At 43.6% G+C, this 24,547-nt stretch overlaps 1 protein-coding gene across 1 annotated transcript in view; it reads right to left on the reverse strand.

The window, feature by feature from the left end:
* GPC3 (glypican 3) overlaps positions 1-24,547 on the reverse strand; it is a 132,144-nt gene that overhangs the window by 91,645 nt on the left and 15,952 nt on the right. The window contains exon 2 of the mRNA XM_089537132.1: positions 22,242-22,403. Coding sequence (XP_089393258.1) covers positions 22,242-22,403 — 162 coding nt within the window. The remainder of the gene's footprint in view (positions 1-22,241; positions 22,404-24,547) is intronic.

Raw genomic sequence — 24,547 nt, forward strand, 5'->3', positions numbered from 1 at the left:
AGCATCCACGGATTTTGTTATCCACTGAGGATCCTGGAGCCAAACCACAGCGGATAACAAAGTCCCACTGTACCTACAGAAGTGTCCTCTCTAGGAATATTTAGGTCCTCCATTGCAACTCAAAGGTCAACTTCCAGCAGAGTTGCCATGGAAGACCTAGAGATTCCTAAAGAGAATGTATTACTCAAATCCGCGAATAACCAAATCTGCAAAAGACAAAGCTGCAAACGCAGGGCTGACTGCAGATGTATTGCCAGGCAAACAGATGTATTCCCTTTAACAGGATATTTTATTCCAGAGGCAGAAATAAAAGGGAAAGAACAGAGATATGTTCCCGTTACTGTTGTTTCCAACCCCTTCTGTGTTTTCTTTGTATTTGGGGGCATTTTTGGCAGAGTTATATCCCCCCTCAGCAAAGAAAATACAATTTTTGGTGCCAATTTTCCCTTTCAGCAATTATGCAAAAGGGAGATTTTTTAAAAGTAATACTTTAATAAGACTGCAGTCTACCCTCCACATTTGCAGCTTCGTCTTTTGCAGATTTAATAAGTCTACTTGTAAGAACTGTAGGGGGTCTTCAAAGAGGCACCTGACCTCCAGATCCATATATGACAAAAATGTCCACAGTTATCTAAACATGAAGTAGGTTGAGAGGTCTCCATCTTCGCCCCCTTCAAAACTACTGTTTATCCCCTTCCATGCAAATTCATGCAAATTAGGCCACTGAACGCCCTGGTGTTAATGAATTTAAGCAGAGCACTGCTGATCAAACCAAAAACAGCATCGAACCCAGCGTCATGCCTTCCACGGTGGTTAAGCAGATGCCTTTAGGAGGCTCATAAACAGGCCACGAAGACAACAATATTCTCTCAAGAGTCTTCTTTATCTCTCCCCCTCCTCAAAATGCAACTGGTATTCAAAGACGAGAGCCAGCATGGGGCAATAATTTACTTACTTCATTTATTTAAATCAAGGATTTCTATCCCGCCTTTCTCCCACAATGGGATTCAGTAATATTAGCATTGGACCAGGACTCTGAAAGACCAGGGTTCATTTAGCCTTGGAAACGCATTGAGCGACTTTGGGTAAGTCACATTCTCTCAACCTGAGAGGAAGGCAATGGAAAATCTCCTCTGAAGAAATCTTCCCCCAAAGAACCCTATTTTTTAAGAACCAGTGTGGTACAATGGTTTGAGTAGGACAAGGATTCAGCGAGACCTGGGTTCAAATCCTTGCTCAGTCACATAAACCCTCTGGTTGAGACCTTGGGCATGTCACACTTTCTCATCTTTAGAAGAATAAGTCAATACCAAACCTCCTCTGAAAAAAACTTTCAAAGAAAACCCTGGGACAGGATTGTCATCACTCAGAATTGAATTATCAATTATTTTGCATGGTGCAGTTGCTTGAATGTTGGACTGGCCTCCAGGAGACTAGATTTTTAATCTCTGTTCAGCCATGGAAGCCCAGGACCTGTGGGCAAGTCACACACTCTCAGCCTCAGAGGAAGGCAAGGATGGCCAACTTCCTCTGAAGAAATCTTGCTAAGGAAATCCTAGCAGGAGGACACCTTAAGTTGGTCCTGACCCGAAGGCTCATAACCACCCAATATCCATAGTTCTGTTGATTCTTTCACTTGGAGAAGATTTATCCTCGAGGAATGTGCCTGATGCTCTCAAAAGCCATCCATTCCGGCCAGCTGCCCTCGCTGCATCTTGTGACAGCAAATTCCACAAGTTAATGATGCGCTGCCCAAAAGTGGTACTTAACTTCTCCCTTCCTGAGTTTATTGCTAATTGGTTTTGTTGGGTATCCCTCGGTTCAAATATTATGAGCAGGGGAGAACATCTTTGGAGCCATAGTTGCTGCACCGTGCGCCCTTTTGCAAACTTCAGCTATGCCCGCCACACTTATCTCACTTATTTTCCTACTTCTTGTTGTTGTTGTGTGCTTTCATTTCTGACTTATGCCAACCCTAAGGCCAGGGGTAGGCAACCTGCGGCCCACGGGCCAGATATGGCCCGGCAAGGCCTTGGGACCGGCCCCAGCCCAGTCCTGCCGCCGATTGCCACCGGAGCCTTTGGCCTATCAGGAGGAGGTGGGCGGGGGGGGCAAGCGGCGGGCAAGGGGGGCAATTGTCTATAGAAGCCTCCGAAACATGCATTTATATTAACATTTTTTAAAAATCAGCAATTTTTTTGCGTGCCCTCCATTTTTTAAAAAAAGTGTCCTCCATTTGAAAATTTTGTCCTACATTTGTCCCGGTTTATGTATTTAATTATTTTTTTTTAATTATTTATTTATTTTTTGGTTTCGGCCCCCCAGTTGTCCAAGGGACAGCAACCCGGCCCCCGGCTCAAAAAGGTTGCCTACCCCTGCCTAAGGCGAACCTATCATGGGGTTTGCTTGGCACGTTTCTTCAGAGAGGGCTTACCATTGCCATACTCTCAGGCTGCCCAAGTCACCCAGTGGGTTTTTATGCCCAAGTGGGGATTCGAACCCTGGTCTCCAGAGTCATTATCCAATGCTCAAACCACTATGGCACTCCGGTTCCCTTTGCCACTGGTCCCTGACAATTCCACCACTTTGGCTCACACAGTTAAGATTTCTTACATCGAAGGAGAGCACTTTCCCAAAAACACACACGCCATCAAACAAACCCTGCTCTTTCTTTTTTGCATTTGTCCCCGAGTTATCTTGTTTGGCTTCCTTCTGAAGTAAGAGGCTCCGAAACACATTTTGCTGCCACACACTATCAAGCAGACACAGCTGGATCGCTTGCAACTCCGAACCACGCTCTTGCTCCCAGGATTCCTTGCTGAGCCGCCTGCAGCGAAACAGATTTCAGAGGCTAAACTCAAAGTGTGCGCACCAACCTCATTAACTCTAATGGCAGCCAGGAGAGAACAGAATTGCTGAAGGAGCAGCGGATTGAGGAGGGGTGGAAGCAACACACTGTCCAACTTTTGCTTCTGTGACCCCATTCGGAGAGAGTTGCTTTCATGCTCCAGGAGGAAACAGTGAGCAAGCCAAGCCGGAACATGGAAACTATGGATTTAAATCAAGTTTAAGGAACTGGAAGCGAGTCTTGGAAGATATCTACGATGCAAAATTTTAGCAGGATGATGACACTTTGCCATACTATGGAATCCTGGGACTTGTTGTGTGACGAGGTGCTTAGAATTGGCTAGTTCACTCCAAAGCACAATAGTATACAGTGGGCCCTTGGTATCCGCTGGGATTTGGTTCCAAGAAACCCCAGGGATACCAAAATGTGTGGATGCTCAAGTCCCATTAAATACAGTGACACAGTAAAAATGGTGTCCCTTTTATAAAATGGCAAAATCAAAGTTTGCTTTTTGGAATATATATATATATATACACACACACACACACACACACACACACACATATATATATATAAAATCTTTTCAAGCCACAGATAAGGACTCTAAAAGGCCGACTGTACTGCTAGAGCTGGCAAGTTAGCGTTTTATCTCAATACCTGAAAATTCAGGGACAAAACCTAAGACCTAGGAACAACCTCCCTGCAATGTCTTAGGGTCCTGCTTATGTTTGTAGGATTTCCAAAAAGTAACTTTTTCAGACTCTGTCAAAGTATATGCACAAACATACTCCATCCTTCTCTGTTCAGTAGCGGTCTCTTGTCTGCTGCCAAGCCTTCTGCCATTACTCTGATTTTCTATTGCCCTGCTGGTTCTTTTAATCCAATTGAATACTCCATCAATTGCGCGTTTCCTTCACTCCTGCTTTAAATCTATTCCAGCTTGCTACTTGTTAAATTGTCATTAAGTGATTAAAGCAAGACCATCACCTCCTCTCTGGGCACTGGATCAAAGATATGTTCAACCGCCTTTTTTTCAACATTATTTAGTCCTTGTACTCATATTATACTCGGCATCTGTAGTAGCCATTCATTAACCTGTGGGTTTAAGGAACGATCAGAAAGCATTTACAAGGTCCATCATGTTCCAGTCGTTGCAGAAGTTTATTTAACAGTGTGGAAGAGCAAACAAATGAACAGGCATGAAAGGCCATCGCCAGCCCATATTTCTCCCTAATCCCTGGCATTCAAAGATAGACTGCCCATGCAAATGGAGGTTCCACACAGAGTTGTTGTTGTTGTTGCTTTGTGTCTTATGGCAACACTATCCTAGTGTTTCCTTGGCAAGATTCCATCCAAAGAGGTTAGCCATTGCTTTCTGCTGAGACTTTGTGACTTGCACATAGTCAGCCAATGGGTTTCATGGCTAACCAGGGATTTTACTTTTGTTGTTGTTGTGTGCCTTCGAGTCATTTCTGACTTATGGCAACCCTAAGGTGAGAACCTATCCTGGGGTTTTCTTGGCAAGATTTGTTCAGAGGAGGTTTGCCATTGCCTTCCCATGAGGCTGAGAGTGTGTGACTTGCCCAAGGGCACCTAGTGGGCTTCATGGCTAGACTGGGAATTGAACCCCAGTCTCCAGAGTCATAGTCCAATGCTCAAACTGCTACAGCATGTTGGGTCTCTAGGAATTTGATAACCATGTTTAAATACTTGAAGAGGTGCCCATACTGAGAATGTAGCAAGCTTGTTTTCTGCTGCTCCAGAGAATAGGATATAGAGCAGTGGATGCAAACTACCGGAAAAGAGATTCCACCTCAACGTTAGGAAGAACGTCCTGATGGTAAGAGTTGCTTGACAATGGGAGACACTGTCTCATAGTTTTTTGGGGTCTCCTTCTTTGAGGGTTTTTTAAACAGAGGCTGGATGGCCATCTACGAGGAATGTTTGGATTGTGTCCTCCTGCATGGCAGACTAGGGTTGGTCTGGGTGGCCTTTGGAATCTCTTTCAAATCTATGATTCTATATGATCCCTTCCATGCTCCAGAAAAGACTTTGACAAACACCACAGCAGTCTCAAGTCAGACACACGTCCAAATTCAAATAATGAATGATAGGAAAGGAGGCAGTGGCCTGTTACAGACAGGCCAAAATAAAGCTGCTTCGAGTCACTTTGGAGGTATGGTATTTCAATGATGCATGAGTCCTAAGAGTCCAAAATCCACACCAAAGCTGCACTCCAGTCCTTAGGACTGGAGCATGGCTCTGGTGTGGGTTTTGGACTCTTAGGATGCATGCATCATTGAAATACCATACCTCCAAAGTGACTCGAAGCAGCTTTATTTTGGCCTGTCTGTAACAGGCCAGTGATTCTTCTCCGGAGACTCAGCTGCTCAAGCCAATGTCCTCCTATCACCATCCTGACTCCGTGAATACCAATAAGCACTACAACCAAACCCAGCCATTCATCACCTCTCCAACAATACAAACTAGTTGGGTAAATCAATCCAGCAACAGAAAACCCTACGAGGAGGAGAGGTAAATTATGAGAGGGGTGGAGAGCCGGACCCTCACAAGGCTTTGCCTCTTGGTCCTGAGCTCAGCAATATTTTTTAACTCCAACACAAACTGGAATGAGGAAGAGATGAAAGCGAAGAAAGGCTCATTCAATCAGCTGGGGGTCCCCATGTCAGTGGATGGCGAATCTACTCTGGGTTTTGGCAAGCTTGAAAGGCACGCTCCAAGGAGCTGGAAAACATTTAGCACCTTGGACAATTCCTTTAAAGCCCATGTTGAAACCTGGACTGAATTTACTAACATGGGTAGAGGTGGACAATATCAGAATGGAAGAGACTGAGGCTGCATCCGCACTGCAGAACTAATGCAGTTTGACACCGCTTTAACTGGCATGGCTCCATGCTACAAAATCCTGGGTTTTGTAGCTTTGTGAGATATTTAGCCTTCCTTGGCAGAGAGCTCCGGTGCTGCAGCAAGCTACAAATCCCAGGATTCCATAGCACAAGCCACAGCAGTTAAGGCAGTGTCAAACTACATTATTTCTGCAATGGAGATGCAGCCTGAGAATCCAGAGAGAAGCATCTACTGAGAATGTAAAGAACAGATAAGTGTTCCCTTCCTGGGATATTTTATGTCAGAATTAATGGGGAAACGGAATTCCTTAAGAATAGCAAAGTTTGGCTCAACTGCACTCCTGCAGAGAGTTGTTATTATTGTTGCTCTTGTTGTTGACTGATGTGCGCTTTCATGTCATTTCTGACTTATGGAGAATCTATAATGGGTTTTTTTTGGCAAGGTTTGTTCAGAGGGGGGTTGCCAATCCATTGTCTTCCCTGGAAGCTGAGAGAGTGTTACTTGACCAAGGTCATCCAGGGGGTTTCATGGCCAAGCTGGGAACTGAACCTTGGTCTCCAGAATCTTATGCCACATTGGCTTGACCAAATCCAAACCAGCCAAAATGGTGGCCAAAGTGATGTTGTGTTACTTAAGGTACACTGATACACACTAGTGTAGGCTCCCTGGGAAAACGCAAGACAGAGAAGAGCCCTCAATCCATGGGCACTTGCCTACCCTGGGATAGAGGCTGGTTGCCCTTGAGCAGAAATTGGAAAAGTTAAGGCGTTTGGGACTATGGCTCTAAGAATCCTCTGGACATGACCAGTGCCATGCTTGCCACATTTCCTCAGCCTTCAAGGAAGGCAAAGACAAACTGTCTCTGAACATATCTTGCCCAGAAAACCTCATGATAGGGTTGCCTTACGGTCACTATAAGTTGGCACACAACAACAGCAAATTGCCAGCAGTTAATGCAACTTACGGAGTGGACTCTGATCCAGAACATGTCTCGCCATCAACCATATATCCATTTCAAGACATGACAGAATTATTTGCTGGTGATTTTTTGCAAGGAAAGACTCGCAGAGATTCCCCCGGGGAAAACTAGAAGGGACCCAAGGAAAACAAGACTTCCACAGGAGAACAAAAAAGTACGCAAGCCTGAGCCCTGTTCAGTTATGATGAAAGAAGAGCCCAATCCAGGATGCAAATGGAACTCTGAAGTTTTTCTTTCTTTTAAAGGACTTGCCACAATCATTGCACAAAAGGCAAGATTTTCTGGAGAGGAGTCCACTGCCTTTGCAAAGCTAGGCAGATAATCAATGCCTAATTAGATCCTGTTATCCTCTTGCAGACCTCATTAATGCTCCTGTCATCCTCTTATCATTTGTTTGCTTTTGGTTGTTGTTGTTACTATTATTATTATTATTATTATTATTATTTTCCTCATTCAAAAGGATCTGTCCTTTTACCAAAGGGAGGGGGAAAGCCCATTGTTTTAGGGGCAAAGGGAAGGAGGGGGAAATGGGGAAAGTGCCAAGATAATTAATTTTTCAGCAAAAGCCAAGTTGCCGTTTTTCCTCTCCAAACATCATACACTTCAGGAAATGTCAAAAGTGTCAGAACGGATAAGCAGAGGGAAAATCAGAGATCTGTATCCCCATTAATACTGCATGACCTCTTTGGCTGCCTTGCTTCGCAAAAGAGAAACTGGACATAGCAGAGGCAGAAGGGAAGAGAGCGAAGCAGGGGAGAGAGGGCAAGGAAGCTGTCATACAAAGAGAAGACAAAAGTGCGAAGGAAACGCTGTCATCTCAGAAGGCTTAGCCTGTGACCAAAAAAACAAAGGAAAAAAATTAAACAATTGGGTGCTTTTCGGAAAAAAGGAAAGAAAAGCAAACATTGGCAGGCACAAAGGCATTTTTGTTCAAACCCATCAAGAGTCTAAGCCAGGTTTTAATGAATTCTAATGCAGGATGGCCAGCTGTCAGAAAACTAAGAATGAAGGTAGGACTTTTTTTAAGGAATATTTTTGTGTGCAAAAATGGGAATTATGTGACCTCTGGGGAGGTCCGTTATAGCCTTTTAGTTCTACATTGATACTGCCAATGTGCAAAAAGCAAAAGAAATATATATTTTGGCCAAAAAAATGACTTTAAAAAACCATTGATAAAATTATGTTCTGAGGTGTCTCCTCCCAAAAGCAACAGGTTTGTCATTCTGTGCATTCTTCAAGTCAACCCCAACTTATTGTGACTCTATCTGAGGGTTTTTAAACAAAATCTCTGCAAAGTTTGCCATCGTCTTCCTTTGCAAAGGCCTAATGTGACTTGCCCAAGATCACCCAGTGGGTTTTCATGACCAAACAGGGATTCAGACCTTGGTCTCCTGAAGCCCTAGTCCAATACTCAAACCACTACTCAAACCATGCTGTCTCCAACAAAATAATTCACCTAACAGATGTTATGCACCTTCAGGTTGACTGTGCCTTATGGTAACCCTATCCTAGGGTTTTCTTGTCAAACCCTCTTATTCAGAGGAGGTATGCCACTGCTCTTCTGTAAGGCTGAGAAAGTGTGACCTACCCAAGGCCACTATGGGTTTCCATAGCTCTGCAGGGATTCAAACCCTGCTTCCAGAGTCCAACATCCAAACCGCTACATCATGCTCTCTCTTAAAGAGGTTTGCCATTGCCTTGCTCTGAAACTAAACTGCTATGGCTCCATCCTCCAGAATCCGGGGCTTGTAGTTTTACAAGGGCTTTCATCTTCCATGCAAGAGCATGCCTTGCAAACTACAAATCTCTGGATTCTGGAGGATGAAATCATGGCAATTATAAAGTGGCGTCAAACTGCATTATTTCTACAGTGTAGATACAACCAGAGTGTGCCAGAACAAGCTCTTCCAGTATACAACATTTGGGAAAATAAGGACTGCAGCCAACACTGTTGTTACTCATTACATTTTTGTGACACTGTTGCTTTTTCTCTCCTCAGAAATCATAAAAGAACACGTCCTAAAATCTGTCAAAACTCTCCCAAAATCCCCTCTCTCAAAAGCAGTAAGAAAATGTTAGAAGTCAATGTTGCTCCTTATGCACAATGCTTGTTTTGCATTGTTTGCATGGTCTTGCATGATGGTGTCTGCATTGTTTTGCAAAAGGAACAATGGTTATGCCCATGTTGCCCCCAAAAGTAGCTCTTTGCAGTAACCGTGTTACTTGTACTGCTTTATTTCCAATGCGTTATTTCCAAACTGTGGCAAGTGCATCCTGCTACACACTTTTTCCCCCTTGCAGGTCCAGCGATTCACTTACCCGTGAACAAGGAAAGGTACACTTTGGCGCAGTAAGTGGGTTTATTCCTGCTCACCCTGAAGCATGGAGAGGGGTATCTTTTCCTCGCAGGAGGAGTGGATGTGATACATGTAAGCTTACAGAAGGAAGGATAGCGTTAATCTCAAGGCAAAGAGGAGCCAGTCGCTCGCAATGGGTGGTAGGAGAAAGAGGTGCTAAATAATGCATATTGTTGTTTTAAGGGCTGATTGTGAGACGCCACTGTAGGCAGCCTCATCCAGATGGGACTGTTAGTACACATTTACGTTCCTATTCCTTTTAATTCAGGGATGGAATCTCCTGTCCATTGGGACCATCTTTCAGGGATAATCCGTCTGCAAATGCTGCACAAGTGGGTCAGGATACCATCCTGCTTCTCATACTACACAGCGGTATTGCTTTAACTCCCATGACTCAATGCTATGAGATTCTGGGGTGTGTAGTTTTGTTAGATATTTAGCTTTCTCTGTCAGAAAGCTCTGGTGCCACAACAAACTACAAATGTCAGGATTCCATAACATGGAGCCATGGCAGTTACAGGGATTCGAACCCTGGTCTCCCGAGTCCTAGTACAATGCTCAGACTCACTGCACCATGTTGGTTCTTTATCGAGAGAGAAAGGTGGTATATGAATAAAATCAAGAAACAAACATTCACCCTAAACTACCAGTTCCATCTGTCTGCAAACTCATCATATTTTGCAAAAGTGCATCACATCACAGAAGAGTGTCTGCAGGGCTGAACTGAGAACAAAAATGCCCATTGACCTCAGAACAAACCATGTGCTTTCATTTAATTGGTGCTAATACAAAAACCCATGTCTTGCTGTTTAAGGGAAACTCCCAGTAGAAGAGGGAAATAAAAAAAACAGTTGCTGGTGCCACAACTCTTTGTGAACTCTATCCTATTCAAAAACATTGAAAGATGCATGTGCATACACCAAGTGACAGGTCCTGGATTTTCTTCTTTGCATATGGCACGATGTGATATACATGGCCATTATAAATGTAATTTTCCGATAAGAGACTTATTTCTTCAGGTAGCGACCTCCTCTTCCAAGAGTGTCTCATCTCTTCGCCGACTGTCTTTGTGGGGGGCACATCACGATGAACTTGAAAGTGGATGAGGATGTTACAAAGCACAGCAGGGGCAGGTTTTGAATGAAACCACTCCACACCTTGTGCTGTGAATGGTTAAAAATAAAACACACACATAAATGCAACTGATAACTCAAGAACGGTGGAGCACAGCAGCTTCCCTCCCCTCCACTACGCACAACATCAAAAAAAGTTGGTCTAGATCTGATGGGCAAAAAAAGCCCTATATATTGGCAAAAGCCTTCCCTATCTCAAGTGGCTTTCCGAGTCGGATGGAAACTGTTTGATCTGAAGCAGTCGATCTCAAAATTACAAAGGCAATGGAAGAGCAGAGTTGCCATGCATTAATTTGTTCTTAACACGGGAAAATGAGGGACTCCACTTCAAAAGGAGAAAGAGGCAACTCCTCTGCGCTGTCAGGTCTTATCTTTGTGGAGAGGCTCCTGAGAACACAATGCAGCTCAAAAGACGCATGGTTAAGTGGGTTCTTCTTAGAGGTATGATGTGTGTATATGTCTATTAAATCAAACATTTACAATAGGCGAAGTGTGCAACTCACTCGAATGTGGAAGTAACAGGAGACCCAAAATTTCTCTGCACTCTTCTGGTTAAAACTATTACAGCTGCATCTGCACTGCAGAAGTAATGCAATCTGACCCCACTTTAATTTCCATGGCTGAATGCTATGGAATTCTGGGACTGGAGGTTTGTTGTGGCACCAGATGCGGAAGGCTAAATACAAAACTACAAATCACAGAATCCCAAAACATTGAGCCATGGCAGCTAAAAAGCTGTGCAAAACAGCATTACTGCTGCAGTGCAGATGCAGCCTAAATCTTGTGAGTAAGCTGAAAACTATTGCGGAGTCCGGTGGTTCCCAAACTTTGATCCTCTTGGATATTTTGGACTTCAGCTCCCAAAAGACCCAACCAACTTGGCCAATGCTCAGGAATTTGGGGCACTGAAGTCCGTAGAATCACAAAGTTGGAAGGGGCCTCACGGGCCATGGAGTCCAATTCACTGCAGGATCTCCAGTCAAAGCATCCTCAGCAGGTAGCTGTCCAGCCTCTTTTTGAAAACATTCAGAGAAGAAGACCCTACCATCTCTCTAGGCAACTGGTCCCATTGCGAATCCGCTCTTACCATCAAGAAGTTCCTCCTAATGTTCAATATAAATCTACCCTCCTGTAACCTAAGACCTTTAGACAAGGTCCAACTCATTGCAGCTGAAGAACAAACCTTCCCTTTCCTCCTTGTCTTCTCTCAAGCCCATCTCCCTCAACGTTTCCTCATGAATTTTGTTCTCCATGCCTCTTATCATCCTTGTTGCCCTTCTCTAAACTCATTCCAATGTGTCTATTGTTTTGTGCCTTCAAGTCGTTTCCAACTCATAGAGACCCCAAGATGAACCTATCATGGGTTTTTCTTAGCCAGTTTCTTCAGAAGAAGTTCACCATCGCCTTCCCCTGAGGCTGAGAGCATTAAACTTTTTGGAGGCCCTTCAATTGTCTCACCAGCCTTTTCTGGCCCCTTAACATTTAGAGATGATTTCAAAGTGCAGTCCTTACATTCTTTCTATTATTTCTAAATCTCTGTTTAATAATCCATGGCGTGATCAGGATGAGTTACTAGACTAGCTGATTCTATCAAATCTAAACTCCAGCCGTACAGCATCAGACCTCAACGGCACATCAGGGGAATGAAGACCTTACAACTGTCTATAAATTATACCTGGACACACGCACACAAAAATCCCTTACCTTTACCTTTTAAAAAGAGCATTGAGGGATGCCTGCTCAGTTCTGCTGCCTTGCGCTTTCCTCCAATTGTCTTTAAAATTAATCTTTTTCTTCTCAGTTGGTCTGAGTTCTCCAAGGACTTTGGCAGACAAGTCTCTCACAGTCTGCAATTCAAGGTTGTTTTTTCCTAGGAAGAATAGTCACAAATCCTCCAACAATGGACAAAAAACAAGGTTTCTCAAAGCGTTGAGCAACCTTGACAAGGAGGATCCTTTGTAACAAGAAACTTCACAACATAGGGCTTAATTCTGCACAAGAAGCCTCAAGTTGGGGAAGGGCTGGAGCATAGATCAGAATGATCTGTACTGAGATTTCTTCATATATATATACACACAAAGTATGACTGCACAGAAGGAAGTTTTCTGCACAGAAAACGTATGAATTTTGGGTGCAGAGAACAACACTCCTGCATGAAAAATGCCATTTTCTATACAAAGCTCCCAAGTGGTTTATTTGCACAGAGTAAATCCCAAACTGCAAAGAGCTGAGGATTTGCTCTGCACAAATAAAAACTGCCAGTTTAGTTCCAGGACCCCCAAGGATACCAAAAATCCATGGATGCTCAAACCGCATAATATATACTTTTTGTTATGTGTTTTCAAGTCATTTCCAGCTTATAGCAACCCTAAGGCAATCCTCTCATGGGATCTTCTTGGCAAGATTTGTTCAGAGTCTTCCCCTGAGGCTGAGAAAGTGTGACTCATCCAAGATCACCCAGTGGGTTTAAATGGCCAAAAAGGGATTCAAAGCCTGTTCTCCAGAGTCACAAACACTCAAACCACTATGCCACTATACCAACTGTGGTGTACCTATGGCACAGGTGCCAGAGGTGGCATTCAGAGCCCTCTCTGTGGGCATGCGTGCCATCGCCCCAGCACAGAGTTCACCAGAGATAGTACCTAGAAAGCAGAGGAATGTGGCACTTTGCAATAAATAAGTGGGTGTTGAGTTGCAGTTTGGGCACTCAGTCTCTAAAAGGTTCACCATCACTGCACTATACAATACAGTGGGTCCTTGGTATCTGCCGGGGTTTGGTTCCAGGACCAGCCATAGATAACGAAATCCATGGATGCTCAATGCTCAAAACCTATTCTATACAGTGGCATAGCAAAACGGTGTCCCTTATATAAAATGGAAAAGCAAGGTTTGCTATTTGGAATTTATATTTTTAAAATATATTTTCAAGCTGTGGATAAAAAATCTGTGGATAAGGAAGGTCGACTGTATATACAGCGGCATAGTAAAAATGGTATCCCTTATATAAAATGGCCAAATCAAGTTTTTCTTTTTGGAAGGGAGTATATTTCCAATCCATGGTGAGAAAACCCATTGGAAAAGACAATACTGTTTGGTAAAGTGGAAGGTAGCAGGAAAAGGAGAAGACATTTTTCAACCAATTACAAGTCATTGACATGGTCAAAAAGACACGGTTATCTTGAGTTTGCAAGACCTGAGAAGGGCAACTGATTGCTAAGAATCTAGAAGATTTCACACTCATAAGGTCGCCATAAGTCAAAGTCAATGGCAAACAGTCACAATATTACATTGCCACTTAATAGAAAATGGTCATCTTTCTAATGCTCCAGTTTTTTCTTCTTCCTTGCTACTGCATTAAAAAAAATCTCAGAAGTTCCCAAACAAGGAGATGAGCTTTTAGAAATTCAGCAAATCATGGTCAAAGCAGCAGACACCAATCCATCAAAGAGATTTCTTTGTCCTCCTGCTTGCTGTTATGTCACCAAACTTTTTAACATTCAAGCTTTAGTCTAACTAAATATTTATTAATGTATAATCCAGACAACATTGCTTCAGCATCACAAAAGAGATGGGGAATTACACTGATTTGGTATACAGATCACTGAGCTTTGCAACTGGAACATTGATCCACAAGGCAAAGCTGAGGCAATACCCTTCAAGTGGATGCTTAAGTCACAGAAGCCGATAAAGAATCAATTCCTCAATCTCCAGTGCTTTTACTGATGTAAAACCAACTTTGTTTTTCAAGTATTTACTGGATCACACACACAGCTCAAAAACAAATAGCCAAATCAAGAAGAGCACAGAACAAAGTTCTCTGTGTGTTGGACTACAACCCCCATCACCTGTCAGTATGGTCCTGTTGGGTGGAGCTGATGGGAATTATGGTCCAAGACAAGTGAGTATGCTGGGTGTGTGGAAGACTGGTATAAGCAATCCTGAGCTAAACATTTGGCTCAAAGGCTACATCTACATTGCAGAATGAATGCAGCTTGATACAACTTTAAGTGCCACAAACCAGTGCTATGGAATCCTAGGATTTGTAGTTCGGTGAGATACTTAGCCCTCTCTGTCAGAGAGCACTGGTGTCACAACAAACTACAAATCCCAGGATTCCATAGGATGGAGCTAAAGCAGTGTCAAGCTGTATTAATTCTGCAGTGCTGACTGAGTGGCCTCATCCAAAGGCCAAATCCAAGTCCCAACTAGAGTTGACCCATTCACTCAAATGCTGGATGGTAAAGCAAGACTTATGTACTTTCCATTGATTCAGTGGATCTGCTCCAACTGGGATTAGCAACTGGGTTTAGACTAATATTAGACTAATACCAATGACAAGATCTTCAAAAAGAGGTTTACCATGTCTCCCTCTGCCTAATACTAGCAAGCATTATCTATGGGGCTAGTGCCGTTGTCTTTGAGAGAGTCTCTGCCAGTGTCATCCCTGTCCCACCACTGCTGCTGCCCAGTAGCTGTTTGGCACATTGAGCCTGGCACTGAGCACTGCTGCTGCCATCTGCATTGCCTCTTGCCTCACAGGGGCATGCAATCCCACCACTGCAGAGAGCTAGCACCATCGGTGGGCAATAATAGCAGTAATCAATGACCCCTCTGTCCACCATGGCACCTAGAGGTACCCACACACAAACACAAAAATTAATTCTTAATAGCAAGTTTTTAAAAGTCAATGTCCAGTTGGAATAATGTTGCTTTCACATCCCATCGAAAGCTCAAGAAGGACCCACTCAACCTGGTTTTCCTTGGGAGAGAGTTCCATAGAATCCTAGACTTGGAAGAGGTCCATCCAATCCAACTCTATTCCACCATCAGATCACTCCCAACACATGGCCATCCAGCCTCTGTTTGGAAATCTCCAAAGAACGAGACTCCACCATTCTCCAAGGCAGCGTTCTTCCTAATGTTTAAGTGGAATCTCTTTTCCTGTAGGAAACTACATCCATTGATCCAGCTCCTAGTCACTGGAGCAGCAGAAAACAAGCTTGCTGCATCCTCAATATGGCATCCCTTCAAATATTTAAACCTGGCTCTCATGTCACCTCTTAACCTTCTCTTCTCCAGGCTAAACATGCCAGCTCCCAACATTTTTCCCTATCAGACATGGTTCCCAGACCTTTCACCATTTTGGTCCCCCTCCTCTGGACACGCTCCATGCTCAAAGTGCTGCTCCAATGAAGGCCGTTCCTCGTGCGCTGATTAGTTTTAGCTGCAGCCCACCTCTCTCTACAAACTTATTCCAAAACTTTTATTCACTTTGATCATGACAGAAGGCTTGGCTTTGCTCTTTATCCACTCCTTTGGGGTCAAAGGCTGCCTTCTGATGATCAATCGAGTCTTTGATTCCAGAACAAACCTTCCGTCCCTCCACTCTCTAAATCTGTCAATAGCCCAGAGAAACAGGCCTTTGGTGGGATGACAACTCTAATCCCGGCGCTTGAGAAGCATCACTGTCTTCCACCCACTATTTTACTACAGGGGTGGAAATCATGCAACCTTCCAGATGTTGTTGGACTGCAGCTCCCAACAGCCTTTGTCGGCAGAAACAGTGGTGAATAATTATGGGAAATGCAGTCCAATCATCACATGAAGCCCACCTTTATGTCACTAAGGCTGCATCTGCACTGCAGAAATAATCCAGTTTCACACCTGCCACGGTTTACTTCTGTAGTGTGGATGCATCCTAAGAACATCCATGCCATAGAGTTATAGCCCTTGGATCCTTTTGTAAATTTGCATGGATCCATCCCATAGAGTCGAGAGATTTATAGTTTATTGAGGAACTCAGAATTTCTCTCCTACAGAGATCCTCTGCTGCTGTAGCCCAACAAACTGACTCAGAGCTCTCCAACAGAGAATTCTAAGTCCCTCACCAAACTACAAATCCCAGGAAACTCAGTCCAAACCATCGCAGTAGCACTGGTATCAAACCAGTACAACCTGGTAATACAGATCCATTCTTAGATGCCCTCTTACTCTTTCAACTCCATCATGTTTTGAGGCAAAGACACTCTAAATGGTACAGAAGCACAAATGTGTGAAGTCTTGGGGAGGCAGAAGAACTTGCAGATTGTACAAGGGGGCAAATCTAAAAAACAATTTCTTTCGAGCGTATATAGGGTCCATCTTAACTGGATTCCTTTCTGCAGTTATTCCAGTCTCTCTGGCCCTGTCCATGGAAACCACTCAGGCATTTCTGGGCAACAATACACAAGCCTTCTGGTATCTCAGGAATCCCTGAAAGGGCTCTGATTAGAGAGGACCAGACAGAAAGGCTGCTCCTGTTCTCCAACTGGCCAGGGAAACCACAGGCAATCCTGCCCCAACGACGGTGGTCTCCTGATCAGTCTAGCTGGAGACTCCATTTAAGATAAACACAGCCCCCCTCCGTGCCCTCGAGGGCATGTGTGCTTTCACTCTCACTCCAGATTGAATGCCTGTCAAGGTTTCCCATTAACCTGAGGCCCCCAAAGAAAGAAAGAAAGAAAGAAAGAAAGAAAGAAAGAAAGAAAGTCTTTTGCACAACTTTGATCATGCCTTTTCCTGCACCAGAGGTTCAGTCAGCATGGTCAATTCTCACATTTTGCTTCTGCTGGGTGCTGAGTGCCTTCAAGTCATTTCCGACTTATGGCAACCCTAAGGCGAAGCTATCATGGGGTTTTCTTGGTAAGATTTGTTCAGAGGAGGTTTGCCATTGCCTTTCCCCGAAGCTGAGAGCATGTGACTTGTGCAACATCACTCAATGGGTTTCATGGCCGAGCTGGGAATTGAACCATGGTTTCCATCTCTGGTTTGGAGCTGGACTGGATGTCACAGTACATTATGGCTTCCAATTCTGGTTTTATGATCTGCCTCTTTGATTTGAATGTCCTGTCAAACCATGGTTTCAAATTCCATCTTAGAAGGAAATTATGATTCACTACCAATTTGGATGTCACAATAAACCATGGTTTTCACTTCTGGTTTGAAAGCAACTTATAATTCAACCCAACCAATTTGAACTTCCTATGAAACACCCATTTCCAATTCTGTCTCTGAAGGAAATGAAGACTCGCCCAGCCAATCTGCTCACACCCCAAAAGGAAGGAATTGGGAATCCATTTCCAAACCAACATTTGAAGCATGAGCTGAACAAGCTCAATACCTAACCGTGGTTAAGTGTTACGTCTGCACTTGGTTTTCTGCACAGTAGTAAGAGAACGGCCCACCCAGCCTCCTCATTCTCTTTTTCTTTTAAACACAGATTAATACACCTTCATAACATATCGTAAGATTATAAATTGTCGAATTGATCGCTTGGCAAGCCTCGCTGAAGTGAGTTATGGTACTGCGGTGACCCAGTTTGTCAGTGAGGATGTGAAAGCAGGACATATTGACAGTTTAATTGGCTCAGGAAGAGTTCATATCTCCGGTCTGAAATGCATCATTGGTTGTTTTATCATTCCATCTTATTGCGGGCTTTAAAAGTGAAGCAGATGACAATCTGGGCAGAAAATGTTTCTTTTTACATAAAACAGACGCCTGTCCTTGACATCCCGATGGCTGCTTTCTCCCAGTCCCCTGCCTCTTCCCCTTCGCCGTGTTTACAGACTGCTCCTTCTCTGCATTTTAAATACTCCGGCGCAGTCAGAGAGAATTTATCTCCTTGCTTAATCCATTCAGAGCCAGAGACCAAACGCATTTGGCAGGCCCAGCCGTTTGCATTGGAGATGGAAGGGAAGGAGGGTGCAAAGGGGGGAAGGAAACAAATAAAGAGAATGAGAGAGAGAAAAGGAGAAGCCAAAATGCTGGTGCTAAGGAATATAAATATCAGCTTTGGAAGGTAACCTGACGTTTATGACCACCTAGTGAAAACCCGAAAAACATTATCTGGCTATTTTATAGCATTGGGAGGGCAATTGAAATGTATTAAGGACTTGAACTATCAAAGATAACTCCTGCCTCGAGAAGTAATTACAGAAGACAAGAGCTCAACTGCTCTCTTAGAGTGCTTCAGAGGAAAGAAAGCCTGAGAGGACTTCTGGAGTTCAAAAGTCACTCGTGTGCCTTGGAAATAAAGAGAATTACGCAAACAGAGACACTACGCCACAGACGGGAATCGTATGCCCCCCCCCAAACAATTACAGAGTTGGAAGGGACCACAAAGGTCACCTAGTCCAACCCAACCCAGTGGGCCCTTGGTATCCACTGGGGTTTGGTTCCATAACACTCTATGGATACCAAAATCCATGGATGTTCAATTCCCCAAAATACTGAGGCTTGGATGATTCTGAATTTGGTACTTAATGGTGTATCTTTATGCTTGAGGATCTTATCTACAGTGCACCCATGTTTTACACAGGCGCAATATACGTGGCTTTCAGCATATGCTGAAAGCCGCACCGGAAGAAGCCTTGGTATGCCCCGGAAGGAGTAATGGCGCACGTGCCACGCTGCGGTCACAGGCCCCATTATTTTTAATGGGGCTCGAGCATAGGCGGAATTCCCCTTATGCGGGTTGGGGGTCCAGAATGGATCCCCCACGTAAGGGAAGGGCCCACTGTAGTTCGTTCATAACTCTCCTTGAAAGTCTCAGAGACTGCGAAGAATGCCCCTAAGGAGTGGCCTGCAGGTGCCTCCATTTTTGCCAGATCGCGGCCACAGCAACTGCACACTGCAGCCCCAATCCAGCCTTTCTAGGGCACAAAACCGGTTCCTTTTTGTATCCTGGAAAGAATGTGACAGCCACGGTGGTGCGGCTTTACAGCATTCCTTTGGCGCTGCATCATGTGGATGCAGCACCAGAGGAGTGCCGTGACACCACATGCCGTGTGGTGCTATGCGCCAACTCTGCTCCTAACCCAGTCTTTAAGGCCATTGTGTACAGCAGGTTAGTCTTCTGATTTCTTGACTATAGTTTCCACTTTGCTTAATGACTGAGATAAGGTGCATAAAACTTCACAGTGGATACACAAAAATTGGTTCCATGCACTTTGCAATGGAACTCATCCCTGTCAATTCAAACTTGGCTGTGACAGCAGTAAAAGAGAGAAACCTCCAGGCCTCAAAGTGTCTTCTAGAAAGGAAGTGCAGATATTCCGATGAAGCAAGAGCATTCAAAGGGAATGCAGACATAGGCACTTTTGCAGCCCTCTTCTCTTCGGGAGAGGTCTGCCCCTTTGCCACGACAAGCTGCCCAGCTCTATTTGGTTCAGGAGAGCTGCCACTTTACAGCCTTCACTCCTTCTGTGATGGATCTGGCAATTTGTTCCGGAAGCTTTCCCAACGAGAGAGAAATTGTGTCCAAAGTTTCTGGTCCTATTCGTCATTCCCCTCCCATGGCCAGGTTTTCCAGGCATTCTTGAAACTGCTGTTGGGGAAAAAAATTAGCTCATCTCCTTGGGTTCAATGAAACATTACAAGTTAAGGAAAAAAGAAGAGAAGTCCCTCATTAAAATTATAGTTTTCAGTTCCAACATAAGTAATGAAATCTGGAAGGATCATAGAATCATAGAGTTGGAAGGGTTCTCATGGGCCAATGATTCCAATCTCAAGCTCAATGAAGGAGCTCCATCTAAGCCCAAACTTTGGTCCTCCAGATGTTTTGGACCTCAGCTCCCAGAATTCCTGATTGCTGGCTAACCTGTCTGGGGCTTCTGGGAGTTGAAGTCCAAAACACCTGGAGGACCAATGTTTGAGAATTGCTGATCTAAAGCATCCCCAGCAGGTAACTGCCCAGTCTTTTTCCAAAGATGTCCAGAGAAGAAGACTCCACCATCTCTCTTGGCAGTTGGTTCCATTGCTGATCTCCTCTAACCATCAAGAAGTTTATTCTAATGTTCAATCAAAATCTATCCTCCTGTAACTTCAAACCATTAGACCTGGTCCTACCCTCCGGAGCATCCCTTGATGTATTTAAAGAGGACAACCATGTCTCCTTTCAGTCTTCTCTTCACCAAGTTGAACATGCCCACCTTCTTCAACCTTTCCTCGTTTGTTTTGTTCTCCATACTTCTTACCATTCTTCCTCTTCTCTGAACTTGCTCCAACTTATCCAGATCCTTCTTAAAATGAGATCTCCAGATCTGAACATCTAGAGGACCAATGTTTGGGAACCACTGACTTAGTCCCAACTGCTTTTAGGAGTCTTTAAAAATATTATAATGTGTTTTTAAAATGTTTTTATTGTTTAAATTGGTTCGGATTGATTCATTGCCCTTGTGGGCTGGGAGGTGATGCAAACACACTTCAAATAATAAAGTAGACCCATTGAATCAGTCCTTCAAAACCTAAGTATATCCCAATGATTGACTGGATCTATACTAGTTAGGACTAATAATGAGATTTAGACAGAAGGCTTGGAAACATTATTTTGGTTGGATTCTTCTTCTTATAATGAGGAACCCATAACTGGACACAGCAGCCCAAATGAAGCCTGACTTGCACAGAATACAGTTCAGACTAAATCCCAAAACAACATCACATGAACACTGACATACTGCATATTAATTTTTTAAGAACAATCTTCTATGGCAGACGGAGAAGCCAATGTACTCACCAAGTTCCCCCATTCCACCCCACCTTCTATGTGTGCGGTATTTTCCTTCTGTAATAATGGAAGAGCCCAAGGGGCAAAGCCTTTAATAATCTAATAAACTTTGCTAAGTGAACACAGTAACAGACATGGCTGAATGAGAGCTGGGTAAATGCCAGGCGATTCCCCCTGATCTTTATCAGCCAGGAAGCCAATGCAATTTCAGAAGGAAGAAAATTAGATTTAAGGCAGAACAACAGGACTGGAGTCGGTCTGTCATTCAAGCGGTTCTTTCAGATGTCAGGCAGAAACAACACAGAAAACTTCCAAAGGGGGCTGAGTTACGAATGAATGAGAAGCCAGCATTCCTATAACTCCTTACTAATACCATTTAAGACCCAAGGAAGAAATTATTCCGCATCAACAAGGTGCCACTTCCAGACCAAAGAATGGCTGAATTGTTGTAATGCAGCAACAGCTTAAGGGAAAATGTTTCAATTAAAATTATCTGGAAGCCCATCCACACTGCACAGTTGTAGCACCATGTTTTCACTTTAATTGCTCCTACAAGACCCTGGGATTTGGAGTTTAAGGTGGGGTGTTTAAATTCTCAGCCAGAGAGTTCTAGGGACTCCCCAAAATACAAATCCCACAATTTCACAGAATGCTGCCACAGCATTTAAAGTGAAATGAAATCACTGTACCTCCACTACTGAGGATCCCATAAAATTAGAATTAGGAAGGGCCGCATGCAGCCCGGGGGCCAAGGGTTGCCCACCTTTGCTCTAATACCACATTGTCTTTCCCTGAGACCATCCCTATGAACCTTTTCATCTTATTCTTCAGCTCCGCAGGTTAAAACTAAGTAGACATTTCTCCCTACTCTCCCCCGATGGGGTCCACTAAAAAGTTCAGCCTATGAGCCCAATGTGGCCACTAAGGCTACCAAAGAGTCTCCATGCACTCCAGAAAAAAAGCACAAATATTTGGGAAGCAGAAAATTTCTGCTCCAAATGACATATAGCGCCTTTAGCTATTTTGAGTGACCTCAGATCTCCCCATCTCCTTCTAAGTCAGTGACGGCCACAGCAAGGCCCATGGGGTGCATGCATCCCTTGGCTCCCTCTTTTGCCATCTCTGAAACATCCCACCGCCAGTTCCCCGAAAACCTCCAAAGTTCCCCTTCCAAAATTGTTTCCATTCTTTTTAAAAAAAAAATGGAATGGTCATCAGGAAATGTTTGCCTCCAGATCACAGAAGAAGTCACCCAAATGCACAGAGACACATGCAAAGTCCCACCATTATACAGTACCTTCATAACAGCACAGCAGCTCTATATTACAGGGCATACAAATGTACAGCAGGCCCCAATTTCCCTCCAGACCTCCCCAGTGGTCTCCACAATCCCCCCCAGACAAGCACCAAAATGCCTCCCTTTTGCTCTGCAGTTCTTCTCAAAATGGTGACACGATATCACTCCCTTTTGCCAAGTTGAGAAATCCTGCTGCAAAGTCGCCCTGTCACTTACCTTGGAAGACGGCCGCATTCTGCATGATGAGGAATTTCAGTTCCATGCTGGCAGACTGGAGGAGTTGCTCCATGTTGGACCGGGCCAAGGCTTGGTATTTCTCCTCCATCTTCCTGGAGCAACAGGTCAAGCCTTTCGGGAGGCATACTTGCAAATCCGCCCCTGCAGGGATAACACCAAAGGCTCATATGAAATTCATCTGTTACATAAAACAAGAACGAATGAATGAAACTAAAGGAGTTTATAAAGAATACGGGAGAAAAATTTGATAAAAACACAGACATAAAAGAACCATGTTTGCATATAGAATTTGGAGGTTCATATATGGCTTAATTGTATTATTTCAGAAAATATTTTATTGTACTATTATTCTGGAAGATAGAGAAAGAACGTTAAGTGATTTAAGTATCCAAACAAAAATTGTACAATTAACTGAGAGGATGAAAACAAAGATTATACATGGGTCAAAGAGTAGGAAATGTGGAGAGTAAATTTGGTTGAATACAAGGATAAATAAGAACTTGTCTGTAAAGGCTCCGAAAATGTAAATAAATATTATAGTATATATGAGAACACCTTCATGCTGCTGATCAATAATGGCTGCCAATATTGAACATTAGATAAATTCAGAGGATAAGGCTATCAAGGAAGAAAGTGCAAAGGCAGACCTGCTGTTGAACATAAATAAAACAAAAATAATGACAATGGAGAATCTTGACAAATTCAACCTAGAAAATGAAGACACAGAAGTAGCAAAAGAGTTCTCATACCTGGGATCAAACATTGATAGGAATAGGGACTGCAGATAGGAAATCAGAAGAAGATTAAAAATGGGGAGAGGGGCCATGAAAGAACTAGAAAAGATGCTAAGATGCAAAGATATACATGAGCACAAAAATTAGAATCATACAAGCCATTGTATTCCCGCTCACCATGGATGGATGTGAGAGCTGGACAGTTAAGAAAGACGATAGCAAGAAAATCAATGCATTTGAAATGTGGTGCTGGAGAAGAGTGTTGAGGATGCCATGGATGGCCAAAAAGACAAACAAATGGGTTCTAGAGCAGAACAAGCCAGAGATCTCCCTGGAAGTCAAGACAACAAAACTTAGGTTGTTGTACTTTGGACACATCATGAGAAGAGAGGACTCGATGGAAAAAACAATAATGCTGGGAAAGGTAGAAGGAACTATAAAGAGAGGAAGGCCACATGCTAGATGGATGGAGTCTATTAAGAAGGTCACAGGTATAAATATATAGGACCTGAGCAGAGTAGTGGAAAATGGGGAGCCTTGGAGATGTCTCATCCACAGGGTCGCCATGAGTCGAGATCAATTCGAGAGCAGTTAACAACAACAACAAGAAGAAGAAGGCTATCAACATTGGAGGCCCCTGGACTAGTAGAGCAGTGAATCCAATATACATTTTAGACTGAACTTTAAATGAGGTTCTGTGTCCGGTTTCCCCCAAAACAGGATCTGCATCTTGGTAATCTCTTTTAAAATGCAGAGGGGGAAATCCAGAGTTGATTCAATGCCGCCCCAACATAAACCAGTATTACCAATGTATCAATTATACCATCCGCTCTTGCTTCATCCAGTTTTACAAGCGTGTTTCACTCCTTGGCTAATTGCAGGGAAATGTCAAACATGCCCTTTCCACAACTCCTTTGCTCAATTAAAAATAAAAAAGCACATAAAGGGAAAAAAAGAAAGAGACAAGAGAGATATTAGCACCAAATGCAGTCTCTATCTGCTTGCCCAGGGTGAGAAATGATGGTTCAGTTGCACAGGAATGAATAAACCAGCAGGGCTATCTATGCTGGCAAGAATACTTCCCTCGACATACACAGACACACACATATATATTGCAATTTGACACATCCCTATCACCACAGCAGGAATCACAGAGGGTAGGAAGCCATTTCTGATAATGCACGCTCTGCGCATTATGATAAAATGAGTACAGAAGATGTACCATCAAAGACTATCCAGAAATATGGGAAAGAACCCCTTGGGGTAAATGCCACGCAACAGATTATATGCGCAAAGACCCAGAAAAGTCAAGCAATCTCGAGCAAATCCAGGCTTCAGTCCTGAACATGCCAGAGGAAAGTGCAACTTAGGTTTTGAGGTCAGGCAGAGGGCTTTCTTTCAAGAAAGCAGCTTAGGATGCTCATGCTGTAGGTGTGATACCATATTTATGGAATAAAAGTGGCATTCGCCCACAACTAAAGCCTTGCAAAGCAATAAGCTTGGAACCATAGTTGAGAATGCCTTGCAATGCCCTTAATCTTTCAACCCTGT

The sequence above is a fragment of the Sceloporus occidentalis genome, unplaced genomic scaffold, assembly GCF_023333645.1.
Source record: "Sceloporus occidentalis isolate IW3139 unplaced genomic scaffold, rSceOcc1.0.p SCAF_8, whole genome shotgun sequence".
Taxonomy (NCBI): Eukaryota; Metazoa; Chordata; class Lepidosauria; order Squamata; family Phrynosomatidae; genus Sceloporus; species Sceloporus occidentalis.